This window comes from Cryptomeria japonica, chromosome 7, assembly GCF_030272615.1.
Source record: "Cryptomeria japonica chromosome 7, Sugi_1.0, whole genome shotgun sequence".
Lineage (NCBI taxonomy): Eukaryota > Viridiplantae > Streptophyta > Pinopsida > Cupressales > Cupressaceae > Cryptomeria > Cryptomeria japonica.
Genome location: NC_081411.1, coordinates 185,984,452 through 186,005,178, shown reverse-complemented (window position 1 = coordinate 186,005,178; position 20,727 = coordinate 185,984,452). Strand labels below are relative to the sequence as shown.

General features: G+C 31.9%; 1 protein-coding gene across 1 annotated transcript; it reads left to right on the top strand.

Moving 5' to 3' along the window:
* The first annotated feature begins 5,074 nt into the window (after positions 1-5,074).
* LOC131056395 ((R)-mandelonitrile lyase-like) lies at positions 5,075-8,655 on the top strand. The gene is made up of 4 exons (XM_057990767.2): positions 5,075-5,162; positions 5,493-6,152; positions 7,519-8,359; positions 8,470-8,655. Exons 1-4 carry the CDS (start codon positions 5,075-5,077, stop codon positions 8,513-8,515), a joined length of 1,635 nt encoding a protein of 544 aa, XP_057846750.1. The 3' UTR covers positions 8,516-8,655.
* Positions 8,656-20,727: the final 12,072 nt, after the last annotated feature.

Genomic DNA, 20,727 nt, shown 5'->3' with positions numbered 1-20,727 from the left:
ATGTTAACAGTAGGGTCACCTCATTAAGAGTCTCCAACTTGTCCCATATAGCATTTGTAGTTGATTTGTCAGTTAATATCATTATTTGCTGATCAAAAAGTGCACACAAGATGGATTCTCTAGCTCTGCGATCATTCTCAAGCTCCTTATCCAGGTTTGTTGGAGGAGGATTGCTAGGTGTTGGATTATAGGGTGTAACACCATTCTGTGTGAGTTTCCAAATTTCCTTACCGAGACATCTCATATGAGTTTCCATCTAAATCTTCCATACTTTGTAATTTGTTCAATTAGGCCTAGAAATTCTCTCCAAAAGATAACAATAGATGAACCAGATAAAATTGAACTATTAGTCACCATAGGATCTTCCTCAAGTGTGTAAGCTTCTGCAGAGGATCGGGACTTTGATACCAATTGTTAGACAGTTCAAATAACCGAAAGACAACTAAGAGGGGGGGGGTGAATCAGTTGTCTCAGATTACCAGAACCTTAAGCAATTAAAACTCTAATACTGAAACCCAAAAGATCAATACCGGAATGCATAAACCAATTATCGAAATAGAAGATAAACCAATTAAGCATAAAAAAAAACCAAAGAATAAATACCATCCACATGACACCAATATTTGTACGTGGAAAACCTGATAAAGGGAAAAACCACAATGGGAAGCCTACCCACAATCAAATAATACTTCTGCAGTAAGTATGTGAAATACAATTGAGGGCCTTGCACTTGTAGGAAGGCCAACAGCCTAGAGCACACTGCTCATCACAAAAGAAGTCTCACTAATTACATAGGAATTTAGACTACAATCCGGAAGAATAAATGAACTACAAAGATAACATCTCCTATGTCTGAGTACAATTTCAGTTAAGCTCAATACTAAAGGACTAAATCCTCTTACATAAACCTAACTCGATCACCAATGATATTACATCATATATATACAAACCCTTGACCACAAATAATAAGGTCGACCACCAGACAATAAGACAATTACATAATTACAAAACATGTCGGCCTGAGACCAAACAAATAATATCCAGCCCATAAGACATCTCAGAAATGCATCGAGAAGTCTAATCCACACGTTATATTATGTCGGTCCATAACCTAGATAAATTGGGACCAAATTTAGGTTTACACACGCTAAAGCAATGATCCCAATCAACCAAAACTCGAACATGATCACCATCAGCATCCCAAATCTCCATTAGAAGTTGCACCAACACCACTTATGCATAATATCAAAGATATGTCAGTGAAACCCTCACTGGAACAACAAACCAAGCTTGTCAACAAGCAGGATAGCATCTGATCACTAGAACAAGACCAACCAACTGAACATGAATCTGAGTAGCATGAATAAGCCAATTCCATAACCCAAACATATCACAACATACTGGATTATCATGGTCTAATCCAACCAAAAACCAAACATCATACTAGGACTAGAAGGGTGCCACTAAAGCAACCAAAACAACTTGTGTTGACATCAATGACAAAACATCAATGCAACACATAACCAATTCGTCCAAATGGTCAACACAACTGTCTCTGCAAACTAGATTCCATTGATTCAATCTTCTAAACCTTCCTCAAGTAATTAGGCATCTTGAGAGGAACTAGGATTTGATACCAATTGTTGGAATCAAGGAACATTGAGGGGGGGGTCCAATCAGTGTTCTACTAGTAAGCAAATTTTCAAACTTATTCTTAAACAACCACAAGAGAATGTAGGCAAGTAAAATGTAGAAACACAAGATAATTAACTACAAAACCATAACACCAGAATTTTTATGTGGAAATCTAGAAAGGAAAAAACCATGGTGGGATTGGAACCCATAATATTCATATACTATGTTGAAGAGCACATAAATATTACATAAGGGAAATGCAATTGCATTCAGGCACACTACTTAAAACCAAAGGTTCAATTACAATATGGAAGTCTCACTGACTTACAAATCAATTACAATGATAACTACAGTTATTGAACTCCAAAATAGCATCAAACAATGCCTAGATGAGTTCCGGTTAAGTGCATAACATTTGACTATACCACCTCTGCAACTCTATTATGTTTTGCTTCTCAGTTAGCTGCCAGATCAAGAATGCGCACGTGAAACTATGCCAAAAGGTTTCTCGATCATAACTGGCTCATTTCATCATCCAAAAAGATCTTCTACACTAGTCATATATCCGCATCCATAAAATAAAATATTCATCAAGTTGACCTACACAATATTCAATGTAAAGTGTAACCAGGTGTCGGCTCAGACATGATCACCAAAACATATGTGGATCCATCAAATGATGTAAAAATGACTTCTACAAGTTGGCCCTATCATCCCATGCACAAATCTCACCACCACAATTACCGGAACACTTTCGAACCAAAAATGCTCTGCTATTCTAAAATACCAGAGATAGATTACTAGATCACATCCTCTTCCGGATATCAAAATCCACAACTACTGAATAGGATTTCCAAGGAGAGTTGCCATTAATGACAACCCTAATCCATTGTCCATGAACTAAAATCCACCGGAGGAGTGTCAATTGCCAACTTATTCATATTTCATTTCTTGTTGATTGTAATTTCAATACACGTTTTCTTATATTTTGGTGAATCTTGTTCTTTACCCTTGTCTTATATATTACCTTAAGGTTTGAACATCTTACATAGTTTATTTTTTTATTATTCCTTAGGATGCCTTTAGTGTTTCATTGTGATGGACACTCCTTATATGCTATAAGAATTTGAATTATAAAATGATTCTAAAATATGATTTAATATATTTAAATATTGATAATTTTTTTTAACAAACATATATCAAATCAGCTCCCACCAATTAATAAAAAAGAATAAATATAATGTTAGATTGTTCATATTTTATTTGAATCCTCTATGTACTCTTTACCACTAATCATAAAATGTATACTTTATTGTTTGAATCCTTTGTGTACTCCTTACCACTAATCATAAGTGTATTACAATACTCACAAATTATTAGATGGGGGAAATATCAAAACTGATTTGATAGAGATGGATAATCTTCCCAAAATATAAACAAACATCAACTATTTGTGAGAAGCCTCTATCATGACGACATCTAGGTCAATCCTTATAGATACCCAAGCCTCAACTAAAGCTTCATCATACACAAATATGTCCCAAGGAGGATAAAATCCACAAAATATCGGTTAGCTAAACCAGGGGACAACCAAGCCATGATTTTAAGACAGATGGTCCATATCTTCTAGTATGACCAGTTGAAACACTTTGGTTCAGAAGGTTCGTGGCTGCAACAAATCTTTCAATGACCAGAGGCTATATAAAGAGGAGATTTGTCGGCTTCAATCACCATTCTTCCTATATTAAACAACAAAAATCCACAGACAGGCGGTCAAAAATGGCAAAGAGTATCTAAAGGCCCGTTAAAAAATATGCAACAGCTGTTAACTGGACGTTATGGCTGATGAACACCATCTATGGCATGGTGCATATTTGAAAAGTGATTAATGGAAAACAAGCCTGAAATTTGACTGTCATCCTTACCTCTCATATTAAAATTTTATGGCAGTTTGGTCATTTAAATGCCTTTTATTGGACGTTTGAAACAAATTTTAATGAAAATAATATATTTATTATTTGGAAATATTATTTTATATAATTTAAATTAAGTAAATATTTTAATAAGAATCATAATTATTAAAATCTTAAATTTTTTATTATCAATAAATTTTTTTAATTAATTTTTGAAAATATTCAAGACAATCTATATTCTTAAAATTAAAAACAATTATAATTCTATTTCAAATATATTCTAAATTTATATGTATTTTTATCTTAAATATTATTAAATATCATAAAATAATATATATTAATATACATATGATAATTATTAGTAATAAATGTAAAAATATTGATAAGTAAGAGCTATTTTAAAATTTTTAAAAATATTATCAAAACTATTCTAAAAATTTAAAACATTATCAAAATATTACTATATAATTCTAAAACTATTATCAATATTATCAAAATATTATCAATATGTAAAAATATTATCAAAACTATTCAAAAAATTTAAAACAATTTTAAAAAATAATATAAACTAATATATATTTTAATAAAGTCAAAATGCTTTATATAATAAATTTAAAAATTTTAATATATCATTTAAAATTGAAAAAACTGAGATAAATCATCAAATTTAGGTCGGATGAAAAATTGTCCTAAAATATTAATTAAAAGAATAAAATCAGCATCAAAATTTAAACTCTCCTTTGGACTTGATAAAAATCCTCATATTCAATAACTTCTCTTCATTTAAGAAGAAATAAAAACATTTATCATAAATTATATAATATGACTATTTTAAAACTATGAGATGATCTTTACTCCTTAAATCTCTCTAAATTATATAATATTACCATTTTAAAACTATGAGATAATAGTTACTCCTTAAACCTCTCTAAATTATATAGTATTACTATTTTAAAACTATGAGATAATCTTTAAACCTCTTTAAATTATATAATATTACCATTTTAAAACTCAGATAATCTGTACTCCTTAAACCTCTCCTCATACTAAGCTGATTACTGTAATTCGGGGTATGCTTTCAGTCTTGATATGGTAAGTAGTCTGGATAATTCAAGCTCTGGTCATTGGAATAACCAAGTTTTAATTCCATGATATTTTAGGGTTAGTGTTGTCCTCGAGGCATTACAATATAAGCATTGGAAATGAGTGCTTTTAGGTAGGGAAAAAACAATTGTATTTTGTAACCAGGGATGCTAATATGGATCTACTGTAATGGCAGTTCAGTGTAACTTGCAGCTTTTGAAAAGTTGTTGATCTGTCGACGTTCTAGAATACTGAAAGTAATTTCTTTCAACTAAATTCTCTCTCTGAAGGAAGGAATTTTTAATTTCTTCTCGACCTAATTGTGGGTCCACAGACAGTAATATTTGAGTTTTATTAAATTTAATGCAAGGCGGGAGCACTGCACCATTATAAAAGGATTGAATAAACAGGAAAATTTCAAGAAAGCGAAAGTTCGAGTGAGAATGGAGCTTCTACTCGTCATTCCATGGCTTCTATTCTTGACCAGTTGTCAACTGTTATCCAGTATGGAAGCAGCAACACAAACTACTGGTTCGTACAACTGTTTCTATTTGTTAGGAATTTCAATCCATAGATTTTTACAATCCATGGATTGGGTCCAATTGTTTTTAATTAAATTGTGTTTCAATCATATTTTCTGATCTATTATCAGAATTTTTTGATTTACAGTTTTTAATTCTTTATAGATTATACGATTTTTACAATTCATAAAATCTATTCAAACAATTTTTTCATCAACATTTAAAATCACACTTAGATTATGAGAATTTCCATTTTTACAATGTTAAAATCTTTACTTTGATAGAGTAAGCTGTGATTTGTAAGATTAATTGGAGCGAATATTATGGTGGAAATATGCAGGTAATCCAGTCTTTCCATACCCATTTATAACCTTAGACGCAGAGAAAGCAGCTGCAAGAAAATACGATTATATTATCGTTGGAGGAGGTACAGCTGGGTGTCCTCTCGCTGCAACTCTCTCACAGAGGCATACGGTTTTGGTACTGGAGAGAGGAGGGTCTCCTTACGGAAACCCTGAGATTGAGAATGGCGATAATTTTGGGAATCCGTTGAATGAAACAGATAAGTACACTTCAATAGCTCAGGAAGTTTTAACCGAGGATGGACTGAAGTTGGCCAGAGCCAGAGTTTTGGGAGGCGGAACTGCCATTAATGCTGGGTTTTATAGCAGAGCAAGCTTGGGATTTATTCAACGCATGGGATGGGATGAGAAACTGGTAAATGAATCGTTTCTGTGGGTGGAAAAAGTGAATGCCTTCAAACCAGATCACCTTTCTCGCTGGTCTACGGCTCTGAAAGATGCACTTCTGGAGGTGGGAGTGCTTCCTTACAATGGGTATACTGTGGATCATGTGGAGGGCACCAAGATCAGTGCTTCCACTTTTGATAACCATGGCAAGAGACATACGGCTGCAGATCTACTCAAGTGTGCAAATCCTCATAATATTGTTGTTCTACTCAATGCTACTGCCTCGAGAATTCTCTTCAGCTCATCATCAGGTGCCTAATTAAACAAACCTGTACTTTTGGATCAAGTTTGTTGTTTTAGTGTACTTATATTGGTTTCTTTTTATTTGAATATACTATTTGTTTGGTTAAAGTTGCGAATCAGTCTTAATTTGCCCTTTTTTTTATGGCGAAGAGATGCTTGAGAATCAAGAGGGCATTCAATTGCCTGCCATGATAGCTTGAGTACTTTCTTTGCTTTTTGCCAACGTTTGGAATCAATTACTCTTGGACGCATGTTCTTGTACACTATTTAAGATTAGAGAAGATGATTGACATCATTGAGAGGTATTTTTTAGTATGTTGAATTATGATATTGATAATAAAATTTAAATGTTTAGTATAAATAATTGGATATCCTTCATTGGATATAAGAACAACAGAGTTTATTTATACACCCTCAATTTCATTTGTTTTTTATTTTTTTCAAATTGTGTACGAAAAATTTCTTTGAAAAATAATATTAAGCTTTACTTTTGAACTTTCAACTTTCTGCTACTAGTAAAAGTTTACTCTTATGTTTCACTTGATTAGCTTTTTTGAGTTCTCAAATAACCAAAAATCCAGTTTAATCCATATGCTCATCTAGTGGGCTATAAATAAATTACTTTTTAAAATATTATATCAAGTAATAAATAGGTTTTAGGCTTTAGATCTCTATTCTTGATTTGCTTTGCTCTTAAGCTAGGACCGAAACCAAGGCCTCCATTGCTACCCACAATAAAGGTAGGGAACAAGGCCAGTGATGAATTTCTACTGAAAGCTACTTTGATTCTGGTCCGTCTATATGATAAATCTCTTAGTGCGTGCTGACACAGACACCAACTAGAAGTAATGCGTTATAGCTGCTAAAAATGATGATTATTCCTGAAACCCACAACAGAGTTGTGTGGGCCAATCTGAATGTGAATGATAATTATCCAATGTAGGTTGTCAAATTCATTCAATTAAAGTTTTTGCCACCCCCACCCTGGCCTGCAAAGTTTAATGAACGTACACGTTACGTCAACATTTCCACATAAATTTTAGAAATCAAAAGAAAATTCAGTTTTCCAACCGACTGAACTGCTTTAAGAAACAGTTAAGATGTATCTATAAAAGGTAAAAATTAAATCTACTAAAACCATGAAACTGGACGATGATAGGATGAGGATTCAGGCATGAGCTCCTAGTGAATAAAATGTACTGGTGGTGTAAGTTCTTTCTTTACTAATGGAAAGCTTTAAATAAAATGTGCTGCCATTTAAAATATGAGCAAGTGGAAATTTTTCTCAATTAATTTCAAATTGTTTTGTTTTGATGATTTTATTTCTGCTAAAATGGACTCAGATCTGATGATGGTTCTAAAAACTTTTTGCAGGAGTGTTGAAGGCTCATGGTGTAGAATTCATAAATTCATTTAATACTAATAAGTCTTATCAAGTATTAATTAATGAATCATCACATTATAGTGAAGTAATTTTGTCAGCTGGAAGTATGGGAAGTCCTCAACTTTTGCTTTTAAGTGGAATAGGCCCCTACAAAAATCTTAAAAAGCTAAATATATCTGTTGTAAAACATGTGCCTTTAGTTGGACAAGGGGTCCAGGATAATCCCCGTGCAACAATAGCAGTACAATCCCCTATACCATTGAATACTTCTAGCATTCAATCAGTAGGCATTTTGAACAATTCTGAGCTATACATATTCTCCAGTAGCTTTGTCCAGCAAGCTTCGTCAAATGGTTCCAAATCCACAAACATGTATGGTGGGGTAATTTTTGAGAAATTAGCTTATCCTTTATCAAGAGGAAATCTAAGTCTAATTAGTAGAGATCCTAGAGACAATCCTTCTGTTCGCTATAACTATTATTCCAATCCTAAAGATCTCCAGAAATGTGTTCGAGGGGTCAAGATAATAGCTCGCATTTGTGAAACAAATTCCATACAAAAATTTGCCTATAAGGATAAGTCCAACGATAGCAGGAGGCTGCATTTCATTGGACCAGCTTTGCCTAATATCAAGGATGAGGTGGCCATAGCCAAGTTTTGTAGGGAAAATCTCAATACCATGTGGCATTTTCATGGAGGATGTGATATTGGTTCTGTGATTGATAAAAAGTATAAGGTTAAAGGTGTTGATGCATTAAGGGTTGTTGATGGTTCCACTTTTAGAGATGCACCTGGAACTAATCCACAAGCAACCACCTTGATGCTTGGAAGGTAATGTTGTATTTTCTTTTTTATGTCTTTACTTACTTTGATTTTTAATTTTACTTATTGAATGATTATTACTTAGATTCTTTTACTAATCTTATTAGATTGCATTGCAGGTATATAGGAGTGAAGATTTTGCAAGAGCGTGGAGATTCTACATGATTCAAGGAGAATTTTCTACCCTCCATACCTTCTTCAAAGCCTTTTATCTCTTGGATTTTCCAATATCATATATTAGATATATTTTTTATAAATGTCTAAGATATTCGTTAAAGAATAAATATGGAGATACTAATAAGGAATAATGTACAGAGTTTATAAGTATATGGAATAACATAATAGAGTATTATTCTTATGAAAAAAAATAATGTTTTGCTGGAGGTTTTTCTAGACTCAACACACATGTTTTTATTTATTTTTTATTTGAATGTAAAAACTAGTTATGAATGGTGTCTTTTTAATTAAATATATTGACATGATATAGATTTATAATATTTTTTTAATTTTTAGTATAATATAAATTGTAAGATGTTTATGAAATTTATGTGTTTTTATGAAAAATAATAGATATATTTTAAAGATAAAAATATACACTTGTGATATAATAAAAATATTTATACTATCTTTTCTAACTCAAATATCTAAATTACTCTAAGAAAATAAGTTGAGACTACAATAAATGGATAATTGAGTTATTGAAATATTTGAGAGAGAACTAGAAATATTATGTAGTCCATGCCATGTTGTCAACTTTAAATTTTTTATTGCTTGAGTGGTTATAATAAAATTAGAAATTAAAGTTTGAGATAATGATATGGAGCTATTGAAAATCCCATCTAAAATTTTATATGCTTCTAACTAGTCTAAGCCTAGTCTTGGGACACTTTTCTCCTACAAGGATTACTTATAGATACTAAAGATCTTTTGCAAAATATCTACATGTACATGATCATATATAATTTGAATACAAATGATGTGATATATAATCCAAGATCAAATGTAAAAAATATACATATAAAGTATAATCTAACCATACATGCACATGATATATATAATCCAGGATCAAACACAAACTGTATAAAGTACATAATCTAACATACATGCATGAAATATATAATCTGATCAAACACAAACTATATAAAGTATAATCTAGAAAATTAATACATGTATGAATATATAATATGAAGGTCTAAAATGTACATATATAAAAAGATAAATAAATGAGCTATAAAGTCTAGCAAATCAACATGCATCATGTCATCCACGAACAGAGTGACCATCTGAGGGAGAGTTTGGATGTCCAATAGACCCCTGCAAAAGTAGAATTTATTTAAATATTAAATATAGATCTCTACACATATACATATGTGCATATTTTTAAATATGATCAAATCTAACTAGTTAAATTTAAATTAAAATATAAATTGTAACGCACATACATACATGTACATATATACAAAAAACCATAACTAACCTGTCCACTAAAAACCCATGTAGCATCGAAAGAATCTCTCCTACGCACACACTCAGAGCTCAAGCTAGGATTGACATGATCTAACTGTTATACATATACATATGTACATGTATTTAAGGATTAGTCCAGGTTCAATTTAAATGATACAAGTTAACTTCTATTATTTATTAAATGATCTATATAGATTTATCGTACATTACAACATATACATCTTTTAAAAATTTAAACACACATGTACATACCTGTGTATCAAGAGTAGGTTGTATAGTCTAATCATGTCCTATGATCATATCAACCACATCACTTGTGCCTTCATATCTCTCTCTGGTTGTATGTATGATTGAGGAGTGTAAGGGGCTAACTAGATGACTAGGCATAATGGATTAAGTGTCTGACTATAGTAGCATATTTATAAACCCAATATGGTTCAAACCTCATAGCTACTCGTCAAATGAATCCAAGCCCACATCTATTATATGGAACTGATCAGATCGTATCTCCTCCTTTGTAGCAACAGAGTGATCTATAGGTGGGTCAGTGCCCAGAGCATGCGTAGAGTGATGAGAATGTTGTGACTACCTTGGGGTATGCATTGATGTAATGGCAACTATCTGTCTCTGAGAATCTCCTCTCTAACAACAGCTAATGGTATCCCAAGTCGAGATGAAATAAAATGGTAAGAATGTAGTAGGTCCTCGACTAAATATTACAACATCTTTACATGTCTACCACCTCCTACTATAGCCACTACCTAATCTAGGGAGGGGATGCCAGTAATAATATACTAATCATTTGAATTTGAAGCCACCCCATGACTAGAAGATGCATGATCTGTGGATGATCTCAAACTTGGTCGACTCATCATATATCTACCCAGCCTATCAGATGATATGGTGGCTACTATTGATGCAACTGTCAGATGATATGGTGGCTGATGTTGATGCAATCTGTCCAATCCTATCAATTTCTTCTCTCTGAGAAGCAATCACAACGTGATCCACTATGGGGGCAAGGGCTGAGACTATTGTCAGAAATCTCTCACCAACAAGGTCCTTGTGTTTAGGAGAAGCTCTGTCATGCCTACGATGTGCATCTCTGTCAGAAATCGTGCCCCTCCCTTGTCCATAATATGTTGGAATATCAAGGTAGTTTGGTTTCATTTGACAATGAACCTCAGCAAATACATGTTGTGCAAAGTATAACGGTTTCTAGTCGTTATTAGGATAACGACAATGGGCAGTTAAGAAGCATGGGTAAATCAATGATGCAACCTATAGATTGATACAACTCATGACCTGATATCCTCTCACCTTACTCTTCTCCTGATACTGTGGAAAACATCTCTCCTTGATGGTCTCCTTTGAGACTATCGTCACCACATCAATAAAAGAATCATGATCCCTCGCCTCACTCCTCAACTATCTATAAATATCAACTATAACCTGAGGTGAAAATGAGGTGTGACTAACTAGGCGATCCCTCAATGTATGCAAACTATCAAAAATGGATTCGCATGTACTCTTGTACATGTCATCAGTCCGTGGGTCATCTAATATGAGCCTCAACCTCTATAGCTCACGGTCACTGTAGTGGAAAATGGTATCAATATTAGGCAATGGGGGATCTTGGTGTGGAGGATCTATATCATCATGTGGCTCCTAATTAGGAGCTTGTGTAGGTGGATCCTTATTAGGAGCCTATGTAGGTGGATCCTGATTAGGTACATGATCATGGACTAGATCCTAGGATGCCATCTATCTAGGTAGGTCATAATAATACAATAAATAAATAAGCACACACACATGAAGAGTATTCAATTTAAAACATTAAAAATTAAAACCAGTTAAAATCTAAAGAGAGAGAGAGAGAGATCATTAATCTTGAGCTCATTAAAAATTAAAATGTACACATGTGAAGTTCTCAGATAATTCATAGATATATATACATGAAGTTCTCGCATAATTCAAATTTTTAAATAAATAATTTTAAAGCTCGAGTGAGAGGGAGATAATTAAAAATATATAATTTTATCTATATAGAGATTGCATACATGTACATTTTAAATTATTAAAACATTAATGAGAGCGAGAGTGAGATCATTTTCATGACACAAAGAGAGAGAGATCATTAAAGATATATATATCATGTACTAAATTAAAACATATATAAATTTATCTATATAGATCGCATACATACATTTTAAATTATTAAAATATTAATGAGAGAGAGAGGGAGATCATTTAAATCATGACATCTAGATAGAGATATAACATTAATTTCAGAGAGAGAGAGACATCATTAAAGATATATACATACAATTACTAAATTAAAACATATATAAATTTGTCTAAGGGGTTGAGCTTAACTGGTTAAAACACTGGGTTCTCACTATGGAGACCCAAGTTCAATTCCCAATAGGGACATCTAAAGTGGATCTCTAAGCTGTGACTCTTGGCCTTCCATAGAATGGGGAAGGTCTTGGGTCAAATCTAATCAAACATAATAATAATAATAATAATAATAATAATAATAATAATAATAATAATAATTCAAAAAATTGCGGCTACGGCCTATTACCTATCAAAAAAAGAAAAAACATATATAAATTTATCTATATAAATTGCATACATACATTTTAAATTATTAAAACATTAATTCAAGAGAGAGATAACATTAATTTTAGAGAGAGAGAGAGAGAGATCATTAAAGATATATACATCATGTACTAAATTAAAACATAATTTAAAAAAATTAAAACACATGCCAGTTGAGAAAAATAAGGGAAGAGAGATTTTATAAGGGGTCATATGCGGTTCGAAGGGATCACGCATCTTTTAGAACACATGTGTGACCCCTTAGGACATTAATGTATGTGATCTTAAGGGACCAATATGTCGTACACACTAGGATTTTATAAGGGGTCATATGCAGTTCTAAGGGGTCATGCATGTGTTAGAACACACGTGTGACCTCTTAGGACCATATATGACCCCTTAGGACACTATGTGATCCTAAGGGGAATGTTGTATGTACAGTAGGATGTTATAAGGGGTCATATATGGTCCTGAGGGGTCACACATGTGTTAGAACACATGCATGACCCCTTAGGACCACATATTCAACCCCTTAGGACACTATACATGTGATCTTAAGGGATCGTATGTTGTAGACACTAGGATGTTATAAGGGGTCATATGTGGTCCTAAGGGTTCACACATGTACAGTGTTCGAACACACATGCATGACCCCTTATGACCACATATGACCCCTTCTAGGATACTATGTGATCATAAGGGGTACATGTTGTATACAATAGGATATTATAAGGGGTCATGTGTGGTCCTAATGGGTCACAACACATGCGTGACCCCTTAGGACCACATATGACCTCTTAGGACACTATGTGATGGACTGAGGGGTATGTCGTTCACACAAGGATTTTATAAGGTGTCATATGTCCTAAGGGGACACACACGTGTTAGAACACATGTGTGACCCCTTAGGACCACATATGACCCCTTAGGACACTATGTGATCCTAAGGGGTATGTCGCACACACTAAGATGTTATAAAGGGTCATATGTGGTCCTAAGAGGTGATGCATTTGTTAACACATGTGTGACACCTTAGGACCACATATAACCCCTTAGGACACTATGTGATGGACTAAGGGGTATGTCATACACACTAGGATTTTATAAGGGGTCACGTGTGGTCCTAAGGGGTCATGCATGTGTTAGAACACATGCGTGACCCCTTAGGACCACATATGACCCCTTAGGGTCTGCTATGTGATCCTCTATGGCCCTAAGGGGACATATAGTGTCGTCGGGGTCACATGTGGTCTTAAGAGGTCCTAAGGGGTCATGTTGTGTGTGTAATAGGATGTGAAAAGAGGTCATAGAGGTTTTATTTTGTCTAATTTGTTTAAATTTGTTATCTAAGTTTTATAATGTTTTTTTAAATTTAAATTTATTAAATTTTTTCTAGTGTTTTAATTTATTATATTTAGTTTTGTAACATTTTTCTAATTTTTAATTTTTCTAATGTCTTTCTTAACTTTTTTCTAAGTTTTAATTTAGTACCATAGTTTTCTAAGTTTTTCACAACATTTTTTTAAAAAATTGAAAAAAAATACATATACAGTTATTTAATTTTTAAAACAAATTGGCTTTAAATCAAAACTTTAAATTTTCAAAAAAATTTCTAAAATGCTGAAAAACAATAAATATACAATTATTCAATTAAAAAATAAATTAACAAACAAATTATTTATTATTTTTTAAATAAATTTAATAAAAAAAACATTATTAAACAAAAAAAAGGTTATTTTGTGCACATGAAATAATGTAGGTCGAAAGATGAAAGGTGAGAATGCCTAGCTCCTACTGATAGGGCATGGTGATGTGGTGCTGATGGCAGGTTCGATCGAACCCTACAAGGGGGGTTTCTCGAACACCCCTAGTTCGTTCGACCCAGCCACGTCCCCCCCCAATCCCCCCGCCCCCAATTTTTTTTCCCGCCTGCGCCAAATTTTTTTGTTGGAAAAAGCGGGAACCATTATTATGGGATAGCCCATAATCATCGATGTTTGTACTTAAATTTGAGAAATCAATGATCCTACAACATAGCTCCTACAAGGATTAGTTTTAGATACTAATGATTATTTTTAAATATAGTCACCCATGCTTGTACTTAAAATTGAGTAATTGGTGATGCTACAAAATAGCTTTAAGGATCTACTCTAGACATAGGGTAAACCTCTTTTTTTTTAAATTGACATTAATAAGATTTGAAAACATGCCAAATGCAAGAGTTCAAATGTCAAGATGTACTCAACTAAAATTATCTTAATGTATATTCTTTATAAAGTGAATCTATCTAAAATGACTATCATAAATAACTTAATATATTCTAGATATAGGTTATAAATGTACACAACTCAAGACGTATAGTTCTCATTAGCTAATAGGTTCTAGGTTATAATACTAGAAAGTTGGCATAAGAAATAAGAAATTTAGAATTTGAATTCTAAATTATACTACACCATAAGTGTGACTTAGCATAAGAAGTAAGAACCCTACAAATTGGATTAGACCTATTCTACAATTAATTGATTGACATATTAAAATTCTATATCATTAGATTTAAGTTTAGCTAGCAAGTGAAAAAAATTAGAATAATATAATGAATGTAGAACTTCCACATAAATTTGAGCCCACATGAGTAGTGGAGTTGTGGGTTTTCTCCCCATTGGTCTTGGGTTCAACTTCAAGGTTTGAGTTGTGAGCAGCTACATACATCCCTATAGGACTAGTCTTGCCTCAAATCACCCTTTCTTGGCCTCAACTTGGCAATAAGTAAGACCAAGGTAAGGAAGGTTGAGTGCTAGGTTGGGTTGCAAGGATACCTCTAGAGTTGGAAAAAAAAATTCATATAAATTAACATAAAATAAAGAAACAAATTAAATTTCAAGTATATGTTTTTATTCCCCATAATCATAAATTCCACACAAAATGCAATAAAATAGAGTAATATAACTTTTAAGGTATGTTTTTTCTATTCCCCTTACTTTGGTATGGATGTGAATCTATATGAGAAAGCATGAGAAAGTAGAAAGGGAAGAAATAAAGAATCATGAAAATGATATAAATTTATGGATTTTGAAATATAAGTTATTTAAAATAAGTGTGTGTAGCTACTTCATGCCTAACATAAAATAAATGTCCATTCATATTGTTGTTCCATAAAAGGGAAAAATGACTAGCTAATAGATTAATTTACATAAATTAAGAATATAATTAGTGATAATTTGTGCTTATTGAATTGTGTGTATTATGAAGCTCCCTCAAAAAAGAAGGAAATACAAAATGAATTATGGAAATTGTCAATGAAATATAAGTGAAGCCAAAAATAGTGGGGCGGATATCATTGTGATTAAGGAATTGATTATTGAGTCTAGTGGTATTAGTTTCCATGGGAAAAAGGTAAAGAGAAGTCATAAATCCTATGACAAGGAGTTTGTAGAGGATTTCCTTAAAAAGGGGGAAAAACTAGTTCAGTTTCAAAATTGCTACAAGAGGTAGGGGCTTCCAAAGCCTTAGGATGAGGTAAGTGGGCATATAACAAAATATTTTACTTTAAAAGGCCATTTGAATGTCATTCATACTTACCATTTTTCTCTCCTAGTGTAGTTAAGGTATATAAATTTGATTAGCTTTCTGTTCTACATTTTAACCTCATTGGAGCCTCAAATATGAATGGTACATATCTCCCTTGCATCAACATTTCATTAACTATCATTACCAATTCAATCTACATAAATATATCCCCCATACTCTAATACAACCCAACATTAATTTAAAAAAGGTTCATTTTGTAATGAAGGCTTACATGGGCATCATTTTGATTCTAAGAAAGTGAAGGAGAATATTCTTAATCCACCTAAAAAATCCATCTGGACCTATCCCCTAAAGACATTTTTTAATCCTACTTAAATCCCATTGAGAATAATTCTTTGGAAACTAACTAGGCTTCCATAGTCTTACCTCAAAAATCATAAAGAGAGTAAGAAAAAATGATGATGAGGATAATTATGACTACGAAAAGGAGATATATAATTATGAATACCAAAAGGATATGTAGAGAAAATTAGAGGAGAAACTAAATCCATTGGATAGAAAATTATTTGATTTTGAAGATTCCTCGGTCATGTTTCTCTCTATCACTAAAGACCCAATGGAATTTTTTATGACCTATATGACTTATTTATAAGAAGATCTCAACATAAAGAGGAGAGAGCTAGAGGATAAGAGGCACAAAGATTTAAAAGGAACTAAAAAATCTAGGAGGTGAAAAAGTGCAACAAGGAAACAATTCTATACAAATGTAATAAAACATTGAACCTAGTCATGGATGAATGGAATGCTCTAATGATTCTCCATAATATGAAGTCTAATTATTCCACTATATATTTTTATCTTTTATTTTTTGTTCTCTATTTTTTTTAATCATTTTGGAGTTATGTTGGTGTATCAATTGGTCAAATGTATTTGAACTTCTCTTTTGTTATAAATTTGGGTATAAGATCCCTTTCCACCTTATCTAATAAAAAAACAACAACAAATTAACAAAAAATTAAAACTTTTTTTTTCTAATTAATATATTATTTCTTTTAGTATGACCAATATTTATATCTAATTAATTTGATTAATCAATCATTTAATTAATCCTAGATAATATTAAATATATTTTATTTCTCAAGATGATATTTATATTGAATAATATGTTAAAAAATATTTTCTAAAAGAAGTATCAATGTGTAGGCAATAAAAATTGACACTTCAAACTAACTTTAATGAGAAGGAATCAAAATATTTATTTAGAGTAGAAGAAAATTTCATAGATGAAGCATTCCCCTCTTTTAAGGATGTGCATGAACTACTAATTGAATAAATAATTTGTTATTTGTTATTTTATATTTGAATAAATAATTTGTTATTTGTTATTTTATATTCAAATAAAAATATTTATTAGAAATTATCAAGAGTTGCATCTTATAGCCACAAGAAGCATCAGCCACTTATTTTTCCTCTATGTGAGCAAAGTAATAAGCATTGTGTATATGTATTTCTGAAACTATTTATTAAAAATAATAATCATTATGTCGAGAGGCATCTACAATGACATCAAAATGTTCGCAAACAAAAATCCATTTTTGAAACAATTTGACATGCAAATGACAGGTAAATGCATGAAATATGTCATATTTCAACTTTTGTGGAGGTGTTATTTTATTACTCTAAATAAAATAGAACCCTCGCCACTTGTCCCTAGCTAGATTCATAGAAAAACATTAATGGATTTGTATTTTTGGGATTTAGTATTTTTGAAGAACATTTATTTTACAGATGATCCTCTTCTATTATAAGATATCTCTTGACATATTTTACCTATATTTTTTAAATATAGATATACTAGTTAAATAAATGTCATTTAAAAACTTGATGCAACCCCAATCATAACATTATAAGATATGTCTTGTGTGGAATAGTGCAGGCTCTATAAATGTCTTCTTCTTGCTCTCATTCACTGCCATTTTTAAATTCCACATTCTCGCTCCTATTTATGGCTGAATCCTCTACTGTGGATCTGCCTCCACGGGATTTAGTTGTGGATCTTTCTTCTCACGATTTTGGTTATTCTTTACTTGTTGCTAGTCATATGACGACTATGATTGTGGCTCCAATTGTGGGAGCTCTTAAGCTGGATGCCCTAGCTTTGGGTTCTTCTCTCAATTGTTTTTCCCTAGCTATGGGTGGGACCTCCTCTACTAATATTTTGGTTGGTTGTGTTGGGGCCTCTACTCCTCATGTTTCCTTTAGCTCTAAAGAGTAAGAATCCTATACATACTTGTTAAGAAAAATCTTGTTGGCTACTACTAATCCTACTGCTTTTGTGAATATAAAGGTAACTATCAAATCAACAGTCCCCTAGGCTTATACTTCTCCTGTGATTCCTCTAGGAAGCTTGAATGTGAAGATTATTTTTGGTAAGAAAGGTATAACATATAGGTTTTTTCAATTTTGTCCAAGGCTTGGTCTCTTTTGGTCAAGGGTAAAATAGAACTTTACCTTTCTATCAAAATTCTTTTTGTAGTGTGATTTAATTTTTAAAATTATTAGCAGGCTTAACTTGATGGTAGGTCTTAGAGGTGAGATTTGCATCCTTTCTTAATGTGTCCTTAGGTTTCTTCTTTCAATCATTTGAAAGATTCATTTGATATTTTACTTCTATAGGTAAGGTTGTCATATCTTCCCCTTAATTTTTGGTGTGATGAACTCTATGATTCTATTGGTAATACTTTCAATAGATTCTTGAAGGTGAAATTTTTAACTAGAATCTTTAGTCATAATTCTTTTTCTTACGTTTTACTTGAAGTTAACATTTTAAAATCTTTGCTTGGTGAAGTTATTTTGCAAGTTAATGATAGATCTTGGTATGAACCAATTGACTATGAGGGGATCCCTTTTCTTTATAGGTTCTATTTTTCTATTGGGCATTTGTCTCTTGAGTTCTCTCATAGTGATTGTAGGAAATCTTTCTCAATTTGGTGGAAGAATGTTTTTGTGACCACCATACAATGTTTCCTAATGCTACTTTTGAGGACAATGTTATTTTAGAGGATTAAAAACCACATACTCATTTTCTTCTCCTCCTAGTTCATTTGATTTTCTTAAATATCTAGGGTCATCTCTTGCTCTGTTACTTCTTCTCCTCTCCATTTTGCTACAAATTTACTTGTTGGTGTTGTTTCCCAATCCAAATCTACTTCTAACAATATAATTATTGATCCTATGATTTTAGTTTATTTTATTGTCTCTCCAACTGATGTTTACAAAACAAATTTTGCTTCAAAATGTTTTTATGAGGTCCACATTGGTACCAAGGATTCTTTTGGTCTTTCTGGTAGTAATGTTGTTCCCAATAATGTTCTTTATAATAGTTAGCATTTGTGAAAAAAATTGCCTATAACGATAAGTCCAATGGTAGAAGAAGGCTTCATTTCATTGGGTCAACTTTGCATAATATCAAGGATGAGGTGGCTATAGCCAAGTTTTGCATCGAAAATGTTAATATCACATGGCATTTTAATGGAGGGTGAAATAATATATTTTTGATTGATAAGAGGTACACGGTTAAATGTGTTGATGATCTAAGGGTTATTGATGGTTCCACTTTTAGGGATGCAACTAGAACTAATCCATTTAAGAAACCACCATGATACTTGGAAGGTATTTGTAAAATGAAAATGTTATACATTATTTTTATATCTCTACTTTCTTACTTTGATTTTTAGTTTTACATATTGAATTTTTATTAGTTATATTTTCTATGGATCTTATGAGGTTGAAAGCATATATATGAGTGAATAATTTGTAAGAGTGAGGATTCTACATGATTCAAGCAGAATTTCTACCTCCCATACCTTCTTCATTCACTTACTCTCTAGCATTTTTTTATATTATGTATGAGATGTATATTTATAGATGATCAAAATATTAATTAAAGAATAAATATAGAGATATTAATTAGGAATGGTGTACAAAGATTATAATATGGTACAACATAATATAAAAAAATATTAATTTGATGGGAAATTTTAGTGTCTTTTGGAGATTTAGACGCGGGACAATTTTTTATTTGGATGTACAAGACCTATTTGTAAAATGATATTTTTGGTGCAATGGTATTGTATATAGTGAAAATGATCTAACCAAAAAAAAGTAGTTCTACAACTAAACATTCACCATACACCAATGAAGATACCTAGGAACATGAAAATCAACAAATGAAGCAATATTACCATTCACATGCCAAGTAGGGTTTCAATTTACATTGTCTCCTATCTCCATTGATCTTGTTTGATATATTTTCTGATAGATTTTGTATGTGCACAAGAGCTTAAATAAATGGATTGTGGTTGTGAAATTGCTTGATTGCAAGAAGGATTAATTGCATAAGTATTGATTAGGATTGATATTGATGAAAGAATCCTCTTATATAGAAGATAGTTTAGAAAATGGAGGGATAAGATTAAGAAGTGAAAAAAATAAATGGTCGGCCAAGATTAAAGGGTAGGTAGAAGAAATAATAAAATAATGACAGGGGTAGATAGAGGGGAATTAAGAGATAAATGACATATATCATAGAGGAAAAAGATAATGACTTAATTAATTAATTAAAGATTTATTTAATTAATAGAAGAAGTGGGGCCAATTAAATAAATAAAATATCTATTTAATTTAGGAGAAAGATAATTTAAATAAATAAAGATATTTATTTAAATTAGAAAAGGGTTTGAAGAAGATAAATGAATTGATTAAATAGATAAAGATTT

What these genes read in the sequence shown, in the direction of transcription:
- LOC131056395 (XM_057990767.2), top strand. Translation starts at nt 5,075, where the DNA reads ATGGAGCTTCTACTCGTCATTCCATGGCTTCTATTCTTGACCAGTTGT. An exon ending in AGCAGCAACACAAACTACTG is followed by an intron (nt 5,163 to 5,492) that starts GTTCGTACAACT and finishes GGAAATATGCAG; the next exon opens with GTAATCCAGTCTTTCCATAC. An exon ending in TCTCTTCAGCTCATCATCAG is followed by an intron (nt 6,153 to 7,518) that starts GTGCCTAATTAA and finishes AACTTTTTGCAG; the next exon opens with GAGTGTTGAAGGCTCATGGT.